The 13,781-nt window shown below is 37.1% G+C and overlaps 1 protein-coding gene across 1 annotated transcript in view; it reads left to right on the forward strand.

The window, feature by feature from the left end:
- Positions 1 to 13,781, forward strand: part of PALMD (palmdelphin) — a 55,605-nt gene that overhangs the window by 12,300 nt on the left and 29,524 nt on the right. Inside the window, exon 2 of the mRNA XM_060026138.1 lies at positions 12,601 to 12,681. Within this exon, the coding sequence (XP_059882121.1) occupies positions 12,601 to 12,681 (81 nt within the window). The remainder of the gene's footprint in view (positions 1 to 12,600; positions 12,682 to 13,781) is intronic.

Raw genomic sequence — 13,781 nt, forward strand, 5'->3', positions numbered from 1 at the left:
AAGTGGTCAAAATTTTACAAATAAGGAACTTTATCATACAACTACTTATAACAGCAAAAGATTCAAAACAACCTAAAAGGCAGAAAAAGGGAGACTGATTAAGCAAATTACAATATTCTGAATAAAATTCAATATTTTTATTAATAAAATTCAATTAAATGAGAAATGCTCATTGCACAATATTAAGTGCAAAAGGTGGAACGCAAAACTGTGTGTATTGGTGTCCTTGCGTGGTTTTCACATGTGTGTCTGTATAAATTTGCATATCTGTGTTTTGGGTACACTGAAGAAACATTGGAATAAAATGCACCAAAATGTACATAGTAGTTACTTCTAAAGTAGTGGGAGTATAGGAGATTTTTATATTCTTCTTTAAAGTCGTCTAGATTTTTCAACTGTTCTGCAATTAACATATCCTATAAGTTTCATAGGGTACATTTATTAATAATAAAATTAATCATTAATTTGGGTCCCTTTTTCCTACCAGACAAGATGTTTGAAATCTTGGATTAGTCATCTTCTATTTCATTGGTTCCCAAACCGGGCTGTTCATTACAGTTGCCTGGAGCAGCTTCTAGCAACAAGTCTTCCAGTGCACACCCACTTCACCCTTGAAATTCTGGTTCAGAAAATTAGCTAAATATGTTTATGTTTACTTTTTTATTGGGCTTAGTTTTTGTTTTTTTTTTATACAGCAGGTTCTTATTAGTCATCAATTTTATACACATCAGTGTATACATGTCAATCCCAATCACCCAATTCAGCACACCACCATCCCCACCCCCCCACCGTTTTCCCCCCTTGGTGACTATACGTTTGTTCTCTACATCTATGTCTCAACTTCTGCCCTGCAAACCGGTTCATCTGTACCCTTTCTCTAGGTTCCACATATATGCACTAATATACGATATTTGTTTTTCTCTTTCTGACTTACTTGACTCTGTATGAAAGTCTCTAGATCCATCCACGTCTCAACAGATGACTCAATTTCGTTCCTTTTTATGGCTGAGTAATATTCCATTGTATATATGTACCACAACTTCTTTATCCATTCGTCTGTCGATGTGCATTTAGGTTGCTTCCATGACCTGCCTACTGTAAAAAGTGCTGCAATGAACATTGGGGTGCATGTGTCTTTTTGAATTATGGTTTTCTCTGGGTATATGCCCAGTAGTGGGATTACTAGATCATATGGTAATTCTATTTTTAGGTCTTTAAGGAACCTCCATACTGCTCTCCATAGTGGCTCTATCAATTTACATTCCCACCAACAGTGCAAGACGGTTCCCTTTTCTCCACACCCTCTCCAGCATTTGTTGTTTGTAGATTTTCTGATGATGCCCATTCTAACTGGTGTCAGGTGACACCTCATTATACTTTTGATTTGCATTTCTCTAATAATTAGTGATGTTGAGCAGCTTTTAATGTGCTTCTTGGCCATCTGTATGTCTTCTTTGGAGAAATGTCTATTTAGGTCTTCTGCCCAGTTTTGGATTGGGTTGTTTGTTTCTTTAATATTGAGCTGCACGAGCTCTATTTTTTTTTTTTTTTTTTTTTTTTTTTGCAGTACGCGGGCCTCTCACTGCTGTGGCTCCTCCCATTGTGGAGCACAGGCTCCAGACACACAGGCTCAGCGGCCATGGCCCATGGGCCCAGCTGCTCCATGGCATGTGGGATCTTTCTGGACTGGGGCACAAACCCGTGTCCCCTGCATCAGCAGGCGTACATCAACCACTGTGCCACCAGGGAAGCCCCTGCATGAGCTCTTCATATATTTTGGAGATTAATCCTTTGTCTGTTGATTCGTTTGAAAATACTTTCTCCCATCCTGAGGGTTGTCTTTCCATCTTGTTTAAGGTGTCCTTTGCTGTGCAAAAGCTTTTAAGTTTCATTAGGTCCCATTTGTTTATTTTTGTTTTTATTTCCAATACTCTAGGAGGTGGATCAAAAAAGGTCTTGCTGTGACTTATGTTAAAGAGTGTTCTTCCTATGTTTTCCTCTAAGAGTTTTATATTGTCCTGTCTCATATTTAGATCTTTAGTCCATTTTGATTTTACTTTTGTGTATGGTGTTAGAGAGTGTTCTAATTTCATTCTTTTACATGTAGCTGTCCAGTTTTCCCAGCACCACTTATTGAAGAGACTGTCTTTTCTCCATTGTATATCTTTGCCTACTTTCTCATAGATTAGTTGACCATAGGTGCATGGGGTTATCTCTGGGCTTTCTATCTTGTTCCATTGATCTAAGTTTCTGTTTTTGTGCCAGTACCATACTGTCTTGATGACTGTAGCTTTGTAGTATAGTCTGAAGTCAGGGAGTGTGATTCTTCCAGCTCCATTTTTTTCCCTCAAGACTGCTTTGGCTATTCAGGGTCTTTTGTGTCTCCATACAAATTTTAAGATTACTTGTTCTAGTTCCGTAAAACATGCCATTGGTAATTTGATAGGGATTGCATTGAATCTGTAGATTGCTTTAGGTAGTATAGTCATTTTCACAATATTGATTCTTCCAATCCAAGAAAATGGTATATCTCTCCATCTATTTGTATCATCTTTAATTTCTTTCATCACTGTCTTATAGTTTTCTGCATACAGGTCTTTTGTCTCCCTAGGTAGGTTTATTCCTAAGTATTTTATTCTTTTTGTTACAATGGTAAATCGGAGTGTTTCCTTAATTTCTCTTTCAGATTTTTCATCATTAGTGTATAGGAATGCAAGAGATTTCTGTGCATTAATGTTGTACCCTGCAACTGTACCAAATTCATTGATTAGCTCTAGTAGTTTTCTGGTGGCATTTTTAGGATTCTCTATGTACAGTATCATGTCATCTGCAAAGAGTGACAGTTTTACTTCTTCTTTTCCAATTTGTATTCCTTTTATTTCTTTTTCTTCTCTGATTGCCGTGGATAGAAGTTCCAAGACTATGTTGAATAATAGTGGTGAGAGTGGACATCCTTGTCTTGTTCCTGATCTTAGAGGAAATGTTTTCACTTTTTCACCATTGAGAATGAAGTTTGCTATGGGTTTGTCATATATGGCCTTTATTATGTTAGAGGTATGTTCCCTCTATGTCCCTTTCTGTAGAGTTTTTATCATAAATCGGTGTTGAATTTTGTCAAAAGCTTTCTCTGCATCTATTGAGATGATCATATGGTTTTTATTCTTCAATTTGTTAATATGGTGTATCACATTGATTGTTTTGCATATATTGAAGAATCCTTGCATTCCTGGAATAAACCCCACCTGATCATGGTGTATGATCCTTTTAATGTGCTGTTGGATTCTGTTTGCTAGTATTTTGTTGAGGATTTTTGCATCTATGTTCATCAGTGATATTGGCCTGTAGTTTTCTTTCTTTGTGACATCCTTGTCTGGTTTTGGTATCCAGGTGATGGTGACCTCATAGAATGAGTTTGGGAGTGTTCCTTCCTCTGCAATTATTTGGAAGAGTTTGAGAAGGATGGGTGTTAGCTCTTCCCTAAATATTTGATAGAATTCACCTGTGAAGCCTTCTGGACCTGGACTTTTGTTTGTTGGAAGATTTTTAATCACAGTTTCAATTTCATTACTTGTGATTGGTCTGTTCATATTTTCTGTTTCTGCCTGGTTCAGTCTTGGAAGGTTATACCTTTCTAAGAATTTGTCCATTTCTTCCAAGTTGTCCATTTTATTGGCATAGAGTTGCTTGTAGTAGTCTCTTAGGATTCTTTGTATTTCTGCGGTGTCTGTTGTAACTTCTCCTTTTTCATTCCTAATTTTATTGATTTGAGTCCTCTCCCTCTTTTTCTTGATGAGTCTGGCTAATGGTTTGTCAATTTTGTTTATCTTGTCTAAGAACGAGCTTTTAGTTTTATTGATCTTTGCTATTGTTTTCTTTGTTTCTATCTCATTTATTTCTGCTCTGATCTTGATGATTTATTTCCTTCTGCTAACTTTGGGTTTTGTTTGTTCTTCTTTCTCTAGTTTCTTTAGGTGTAAGGTTAGATTTTTTATTTGAGATATTTCTTGTTTCTTGAGGTAGGCTTGTGTAGCTATAAAATTCCCTCTTAAAACTGCTTTTGCTGCATCCCACATGTTTTGGATCATCGTGTTTTCATTGTCATTTGTCTCTAGGTATTTTTTGATTTCCTCTTTGATTTCTTTGGTGATCTCTTGGTTATTTAGTAACATATTGTTTAGCCTCCATGTGTTTGTTTGTTTGTTTTTTGTGTGTGTGTGTGGTACGCGGGCCTCTCACTGTTGTGGCCTCTCCCATTTGGGAGCACAGGCTCTCCGGATGCACAGGCTCAGCGGCCATGGTTCACGGGCCCAGCTGCTCCGCAGCATGTGGGATCTTCCCAGACCGGGGCACAAACCCACGTACCCCGCATCAGCAGGCAGGTGGACTCACAACCACTGCGCCACCAGGGAAGCCCTGTGTTTGTACTTTTTACGTTTTTTTCCCTGTAATTCATTCCTAATCTCATAGCATTGTATTCAGAAAAGATGCTTGATATGATTTCAATTTTCTTAAATTTACTGAGGCTTGATTTGTGACCCAAGATGTGATCTATCCTGGAGAATATTCCATGCGCACTTGAGAAGAAAGTGTAATCTGCTGTTTTTGGATGGAATGTCCTATAAATATCAATTAAATCTATCTGGTCTATTGTGTCATTTAAAGCTTCTCTTTTCGTATTTATTTTCATTTTTGGATGATCTGTCCATTCGTGTAAGTGAGGTGTTAAAGTCCCCCACTATTATTGTGTTACTGTCGATTTCCTCTTTTATAGCTGTTAGCAGTTGCCTTATGTATTGAGGTGCTCCTTTGTTGGGTGCATATATATTTATAATTATTATATCTTCTTCTTGGATTGATCCCTTTATCGTTATGTAGTGTCCTTCCTTGTCTCTTGTATCATTCTTTATTTTAAAGTCTATTTTTTCTTATATGAGTATAGCTACTCCAGCTTTCTTTTGATTTACATTTGCATGGAATATCTTTTTCCATCCCCTTACTTTCAGTCTGTATGTGTCCCTAGGTCTGAAGTGGGTCTCTTGTAGACAGCATATATATGGGTCCTGTTATTGTATCCATTCAGCAAGCGTGTGTCTTTTGGTTGGAGCATGTAATCCATTCATGTTTAAGGTAATTGTCAATATGCATGTTCCTATTACCATTTTCTTAATTTTTCTGGGTTTGGTTTTGTAGGTCCTTTTGTTCTCTTGTGTTTCCCACTTAGGGAATTCCTTTAGTATTTGTTGTAGAGCTGGTTTGGTGGTGCTGAATTCTCCTAGCTTTTGCTTGTTTGTAAAGCTTTTGATTTCTCCATCAAATCCGAATAAGATCCTTGCTGGGTAGAGTAATCTTGGTTGTAGGTTCTTCCCTTTCATCACTTTAAGTATATCATGTCACTCCCTTCTGGCTTGTAGAGTTTCTGCTGAGAAATCAGCTGTTAACCTTATGGGAGTTCCCTTGTATGTTATTTGTTGTTTTTCCCTTGGTACTTTCAATAATTTTTCTTTGTCTTTAGTTTTTGCCAGTTTGATTACTATGTGTCTTGGTGTGTTTCTCCTTGGGTTTATCCTGTATGGGACTTGCTGCGCTTCCTGGACTTGGGTGGCTATTTCCTTTCCCATGTTAGGGAAGTTTTCTACTATAATCTCTTCAAATATTTTCTCTGGTCCTTTCTCTCTTCTCCTTCTGGGACCCCTATAATGTGAATGTTGTTGCATTTAATGTTGTCCCAGAGGTCTCTTAGACTGCCTTCATTTCTTTTCATTCTTTTTTCTTTATTCTGTTCCGCAGCAGTGAATTCCACCATTATGTCTTCCAGGTCACTTATCCGTTCTTCTGTCTCAGTCATTCTGCTATTGATTCCTTCTAGTGTAGTTTTCATTTCAGTTAATTGTATTGTTCATCTCTGTTTGTTTTTTCTTTAATTCTTCTAGGTCTTTGTTAAACATTTCTTGCATCTTCTCGATCTTTGCCTCTATTCTTTTTCCGAGGTCCTGGATCATCTTCACTATCATTATTCTGAATTCTTTTTCTGGAAGGTTGCCTATCTTCACTTCATTTAGTTGTTTTTCTGGGGTTTTTGTCTTGTTCCTTCATCTGGTACATAGCCCTCTGCCCTTTAATTTTGTCTATCTTTCTGTGAATGTGGTTTTTGTTCCACAGGCTGCAGGATTGTAGTTCTTCTTGCTTCTGTTGTCTGCCCTCTGGTAGGGGCTTAGTTTTATTTTTCTGTCCCTTATAGGGCATTGGTTTTTTTAAAAAACACATTAAGACAATCACTTTCAAATAAATATTCCTCTCTCTTCACATTTACACAAATTTCCAAAAGAAAAATAAAAAGAAATTTTGTCAAAAGTCATACTAAAACCAAGATGTACTGAATTCCCATGATCTAGGTTCCTGTGCTCCTCAGTTTCTTTACCTGCATATGGGGGATAAACATGGTCCATACTTCCTAGAGACTTGGGGAAAATTAAATTGATACATTTAAGTGCTCTAAATAGTTCCTGACACATAAAAATCTCTCAATAAATGTTACCTATTGTTACAACCATCATAGTCATCATCATCAGCAGTTCTTAAAAAATTAAGCAAAAGAAATAGTCTTAAATGCTTTGTTTTCAATAACTGAATGCTATCTCTTAGACATTCCTTGTCTAAATACAAGACTGTTTAACAATTCATTCTACAACTTTGCCAGGTATTAACCAATACATTCACCAGTCATTAAATATTCATAATTGACCTTTTTCTCTCTTCAAAAAACTGGGTCATTTGCCACTTTCAGCCTTATGGTGCCTCTTCACTTCACCCAAGATTCCAAGACTACTTGATAATATTTTCCTGTCGTGTCTATAAATTTTTCTGCTCCCTGAAATGAAACCCATTGGAGTCTGAGCAGTTCTGTCTTTAGTGCTTTATATCCTCTTGGGCTTTGATTTCCCTTTAAGCATATTTTTTCTACCCTTTCCAGGATCAAGATTATTCTCCGCAATCAAAAAGAATGGAAGTAAAATAGGAGTGAAGTAGTTCTAGTTTATCTCTGACATGTTGATATTACACTCTGTATCTCAGCAGTAGTCCTTTTGCTCTCAACATAACTTAAATATTGAATATATATATATGTACTTGTACACACATGCTTTTTGTGTCCTCAGTGTTTTTCACATGCTTCACATCTTGTCAGCCTGTATTTGTACCTTATTTACATATTTGTACATATTTATACCTATTACAAATGGGTACCACCTGTTTATCTGTATTCTTGGTTTCACGAGCTTTGGGGAAGCTCCCAGTGATATTAAGCTATTTAGTTTGGTTTTGTTTAGTTCTCTTTTCTTTTTACTTGAGATCATTTTTTAATGGGGCATCAACATTTCCATTGGTAAATTGCCCATACTTCATGATCTATCTTCCTTCTTAAAATGCTTGCCTCTTTTTCAAGAAATTTTTAAAATAATTTTTCAAGAATTTAAAAAATCTACTTTCATTGAAATGTAGTAAACCTCTAACTATGCTCAGGATTCAATTCTAGGAGCATTGTGTTAGCACATCCCTTTCCTTCAAGGTTATCATTATATACATTTCACCAGGAAGTTTTGCATTGTTGGTAGTATTTAAATCCAAATAGTAGCTTCTATTATTGTTCTTTTGAGACCTTAAACAGTGAAAATATCAGCAAAGGTAGTCAAGAAGTTACAAGATACTTCTATCAGAATGAATCTGAAACCATTTGCCTAATTCAATTCACAAAGTTCTATTATCAATAATGTCTAATTAATCCCAAAATAAATTTCCATATGGGTTCCCTTCCTCCAATACCTCTTAAATGTAGGTGTTTCATGAAGGCTCTGTCTTTAGCTCTCCTTTACATAAATATGTCTCTTGTCATGCTCTGATGTAGTCTCCTGGCCTCAGCTACCCCTTCCAAAACTCTGGCATCTTTATCTCTAGCTCTGACTTCCCTTCCGATCTAGCTCCATCCAACATTTCAACTACCTGCCAGATTATTCCACCAGGTTGTTCCAAAGACACCTCAACCTTGGTGTGAATCATCATCTTCCCTCCCAAACTCTCTTTCTTCTCCTGAATTTCCTATTTCTATTAGTGATTCTGTTCTCCTCTCAGTTTACCTGGATATAAAAGCCTTATACCCCATTTGACCTCTTCCTCTCCTGCATCCATATGTCATCAGTTGCCAAGTCCTGCTAATTTTAACTCCTTGGTATCTCTGACATCTACACCCTCTGTTACCTCTTGTTCAAGCTCTCTTGATCTTATGTATGAGTTGTAGCCTAACTGATTATCCCTTTCAAGTTGTCCTCCTTCAGTATCTATAAATCAGGCTATTTTAAACTTCTTAAAACATGGTTTTAATTCTATTATTCCTCTCCCTCTGAAAACCTTTCATTGCTCCCTATCTCAATATGTAAATAAACTCTAAACTCCTTTCCCTGCTTTTTAGTATTCTCTATTAAGGATTTATCCTCATCTCATTTTCTTATTTCGTTTCCCTCTACTCTCTGTATGACAACTTGGATTCCGGACTTGCTATTCCAAATAATGTCCCAATTTTCTACAACAGGCCTTTGCTCACAATGAGCTCTAGAGGAGAATGCCCTTCCTCCCCACCCCCAGCCCTCCAGCAACTACCCAACATACTCTATTTGGATGCTACTTGAAAGCCTCTCCTAACCAGATCATCTAGAAACAACCACTCCCTTTCGCCCCTCAACTCTCACAAGACCTCACTTGTGCCTTAGTAATGACATTTATCACTTATTTCTTAGACTATAGTTCCTTGCACAAATGATTTTCCTTCTTAAAGACAATGTAACCTCCTTGGTGAAAGTATCTACTTCTGAATAATTTTCAAACATAGCACAACTCTTAACATCACCTTAGCATAGCATTTATAGAGAAGTTCCTAAGTGCTGAATAAATTAAAAATTATATAACTCAGGATCAATCCTGCCTTCTTGATAGATTCAAGCATTTTAGAATATTAGCTAATCATTAATCAATAATATCTCTAAAATACTCACACTCCTAAGTATTGTGCTTACTTTTATCAAGTATGTGATTGTAGTAATATCAATGAATCATAGATGGTCACAAAAGCTTTATAGTTGTACAATTTTACTAAATTAATTTTCAAAACAATTAAGAGCTAGGCTTTTACAGAACTGGAATCTGTGGGTGTCAGCTGCTAAAATATTCCAAGTCAGACAGCTGAAACTCTAGGCAATTGTTCATTGAACAAAACGTCTTTACTAGTTGAACACTGAAGAAGTAAACAGGACTTCTCTGGTGGCGCAGTGGTTAAGAATCCGCCTGCTAATGCAGGGGACATGGGCTCGAGACCTGGTCGGGGAAGATCCCACATGCCGTGGAGCAACTAAGCCCGTGCGCCACAAGCACTGAGCCTGCGCTCTGGAGCCCGTGAGCCACAACTACTGAAGCCTGAGCGCCTAGAGCCTGTGCTTGGCAACAAGAGAAGCCACCACAATGAGAAGCCTGCGCACCACAACGAAGAGTAGCTCCTGCTCGCTGCAATTAGAGAAAGCCCGCACATAGCGACGAAGACCCAACGCAGCAAAAAATAAATAAATTTATTTTAAAAAAAAAGTAAACAGAAATATATGTTATTACGAAGTGAAAGAGTGGCATGGACATATATACACTACCAAATGTAAAATCAGTAGCTAGTGGGAAGCAGCCACTTAGCACAGGGAGATCAGCTCGGTGCTTTGTGACCACCTAGAGGGGTGGGATAGGGAGGGTGCGAGGGAGACGCAAGAGGGAGGAGATATGGGGATATACGTATATGTATAGCTGATTCACTTTGTTATAAAGCAGAAACTAACACACTATTATAGAGCAATTATACTCCAATAAAGATGTTGAAAGAAAAGAAATATATGTTATTCATAATGGTTAACGGTAATAAATATCTGACGTGCTGGATTATGACAAGTGTATATAGAGATGCTCAAGCTTCTGGGAAATTCTGGGAAGCAGATGGTATTTCAATAAAAATCCATTTATTCCATGATAATTGGGAAGGAAGTAGCTGGCTATGATAACTTTTGGTATACTAGCAATAGAACTACATGTAAAACTTATAATTTATTCTGCCATAATGAAACTAAATTGTTGCCATATATTTTTCAGTAATGCTTATAGATCTTTATGAAATTTGGCAAAAGGATAATAACTTGCTGCTGATGAATACCTTATGAGGAAAAGTACTCCTATGTTAAAATAGAGTCATGCCCATAACATTATAAAATTACCTTCTTAACTTCCTAGACTGATATGAGACAGGCATCACATTACCTCTGAGTGACAAAACATTGGTATTCCTTAGCAACCCTTCGATAAGCATCGTGTTGCCAAAACACTTAGACGCCCTGCCTCTACCCACAGCTTTCATTACCTTATCACTAACCTCAGGATGAAACAAACAACCCAAACTGGTTACCGGCAGTGGTGGGGAAGTGTTGCTGGGTTCAGCAGTCACAGTCACACACACATAATGTGATCTTTTCTATGGGCTGTCCACTGAGAGAGATGGGCGGTTGCAGGGAACTAAAAATGTGCTCCTTTCTAATGAGGGGCCCTCCTCCGGCGCTGGTTGTGCTGGCCTCCAGACCTCAGTACTTCCCGATAGACAGGGCAATGGGGAAGGTGTGAGAAGCTAGACTAATTTCCCACTCAGGGAAATGGTATAGTGAATTGGCTAAGAGGCTGAACTCAGATTGCCTGACTTCAAATCCTGGCTCTGCCACTTACTAGTTGTGAGAACCTGGACTGGTTAGTTAATCTCCAGAAACTTCCATTTCCTCTTCTATAAAATGAAAATACTACAATATCTCTTTATTGTCATGACTATTAAGTGTAATATTATTATATCTCTGTTATTATGACTATTAAGTTAAATAGTGCCTGAAAAATACTTACCAAAATGTTTGGCACAATAAGTTTAAAATATTACCAACATTTGCTCGGTAACAGTTTTGAGATATAATGGAGAACTGACTCACAGAGGTCTTCATAGTTTTTATTCCTAATGACCAGATTTCATCCAAACAAACAAGTGAATCTGAATATCGATGCGTGTTGCCTAGCTCTTTTTTTTTCCAAAAGAGCTGTTTATGAAAGTTAAAAAACAATACAGGCAAGGTCATATACACTTCTTACACACAAAGAGAAACATGACATAAATTTGGACAGCAATGTATTTTCAAATGAATGCTGTTACATTCAACAAATATACCTGAACTTATGCATCAAAAAGGAGATTTACCTTCAAAAGAGTCACATCAGGAAGCCATGCACTTGTTTCAATAATGCTGCCAAATATTTTTGGAACTCTTCCTTCTAAATTACCTCCTGAGCCTGCTTCAAATTCTTTTAGATGTCTTCATTGGAAACAAATGTTTACCTTTGGGAGTTTTCAATTTTGAAAGCAGATTTAAAAACAACTCATAAATAAGATGGAGGATAATGTCACCTCTGGTCAAAAAATAAGGAAATAAGGGCCTTTTTGCATGGCTTGTAAAACATCTCAAACAACTCCAGACAGGGAATCTCTAAAACATTTCAGACCAATGGAACCATTATCAGAATTAGTGTGTTGCTTTCTGTGTGATTAACAGATTACATGTTTATTTACTTAATTGTATTAAACAAATACTTGTAGAGCACTATGTGTCAAGCCCTGTTCTAGGAGCCTTTGCATATATTAGCTAATTTAATGCTCATCTTATGAGGTAGATGTCCTTATTACTTCCATTTTACAGATGAGGTAATGAGGCACAAAGTTAAGGGTTTTGTTCCAGGACACACAGCTAGTTAATGGCAGAGCCAGAAATTGAAACCAGGCTTTCTATATAGTATAGAGGCTATATTTTCTAAAAAGTACAACTTCTGTGTATAGATAGTTATTCTATCTGGGATTTTAAGGTATTGAAAATTTAAACTTGGTGAAAGATACTATACCTCTCCATGAATTTTTTTAACCTCTGCTAGAAGCCCTCTTAGTGTTAACATGCATTATCTGATCCTTCTTTTTTCTCTCTCTCTCTGCCCATAGCAAGGTTTACAGGAGGAAACAGTCTCACTTTCTAGTTTCCTCGTGTTCTATTGCTCTGTAGGCTATCCTGTTTTCCCACATAAGCAGATCTTTTACCCAGCAGTTTCTTCAGCCTTATGCCAGGAACAGTCTCTCTCCTCACAATGTTTCCTCATGCCTATTTCAAAACTCCCTCCTTAAAATTCACATTTTCCATTGCATCTCTAAGGAGCTCAATCTTGTTAGACTTAATGGGGAAGATAGAAAAGATGAGTGAGGAAGGAAAGACATTAAAATATTTTTAAATTCTCTTTGAAAAAGCACCTTATATCATTTTCCATCAGTAAAATGTTTTGAATGTCTCACTTTGCTCTCCTTTGCCTTGAAATAGGAGTTTCCAAAGCAGCTTCATACCAATGCCAAGAGCATACCACTGGTCAGCCATTCGATAATGACAACATCCCCAAGGAAACATACTTAAGCAAATTGAAAAAAAATAGATTATGCTGGAACACTTTTTATTTCAGGATAAAAGAAAAATACAGGAAGAAATCTCACAGAAGCGTTTGAAAATAGAGGAAGAAAAACTAAAGCACCAGCATTTGAAGGTAACTTATGACTTTAATTTCATTTCAATGATTTTGCATTCAAATATTCTAATTGCACTCAAATTTCAGTAGTAAAGATGCTTTAGGAAGGAAAAAAATTCCAACAGTTATACTAACACCCTAATAACCATAAGGGAAGCCAATAAGCTAGTAATATTTGCATATGAGACTAATACCTCCTGGCAAACATGTGGAAAATTGAAAACATGTTTTTATTACTTTTACCCTTTTTTACTGAATTTCCTCACTTTCTTGGGTAACCTTGAGAATTCAGTCTTGATAGTTTGGCCCTGAATACAGTCTTGCTTAACATCCCTTGGGAGTGGATCCAGCTGGGAAGTCCATTTTGAAATCAATGAAAAGCCAGCCCTTACCCAGGGCATGCAAAGCAGACAGTGTCTGGCCTGCTCAAGGATGCTCGTATTCAAAAACTCAGTGCGATGAATTCAATGTTGTTTGAGTGTGGTTCAAGGTTCTGTTTTATTTTGTTTTGACAGAACATGAGATCATAACCAAAAATAAACCTCCATTTTTAAAATCAGACTTTACATCTTTCATGGGTATGGTCATTTTGTAATTTAAGCACACTGAGTCTCACATTTTATTATGTAGCTTAGTCATAGGGTGCAACCAAATGACAAACAGGAGCTCCTTGTGAACAGGCCCAAGCAGGAAACTACCTACCTGGCAGGGCTTCTGTCGATAGATGTAATAAATCCCTCAGTGAAACAATGCCGCACACTCGTGGGGTCTACAATCTTTTGGTAAACTTGCCGAATTCAGCTAAGTCCATCTTTCTGATGGATCAAGTAACCACCTCTTGAGAGAAAAAAGACACATGTTAGGATTCCAATTAGCCTCAGCGCTCTGGATTCTGTTTGCTTCTTTGCTCCTATACAAATTGACATTTCTAATGTTTGATGAATAATTTCAATACGTAGTCAGCCTGCTATCCTTACAGTTTGTCACATTGAATTTACATGAGTAGGAGACATAGCCAAGACATGCCGTGTGTACTCCCAGAAAAATCAATGAAATAACAAATTTTACCAAGTCATTGTGATACAAGTCAAATGAAGTCAAAAGCAAGTCTACAACAA

The sequence above is a fragment of the Delphinus delphis genome, chromosome 1, assembly GCF_949987515.2.
Source record: "Delphinus delphis chromosome 1, mDelDel1.2, whole genome shotgun sequence".
NCBI classification, from domain to species: Eukaryota; Metazoa; Chordata; class Mammalia; order Artiodactyla; family Delphinidae; genus Delphinus; species Delphinus delphis.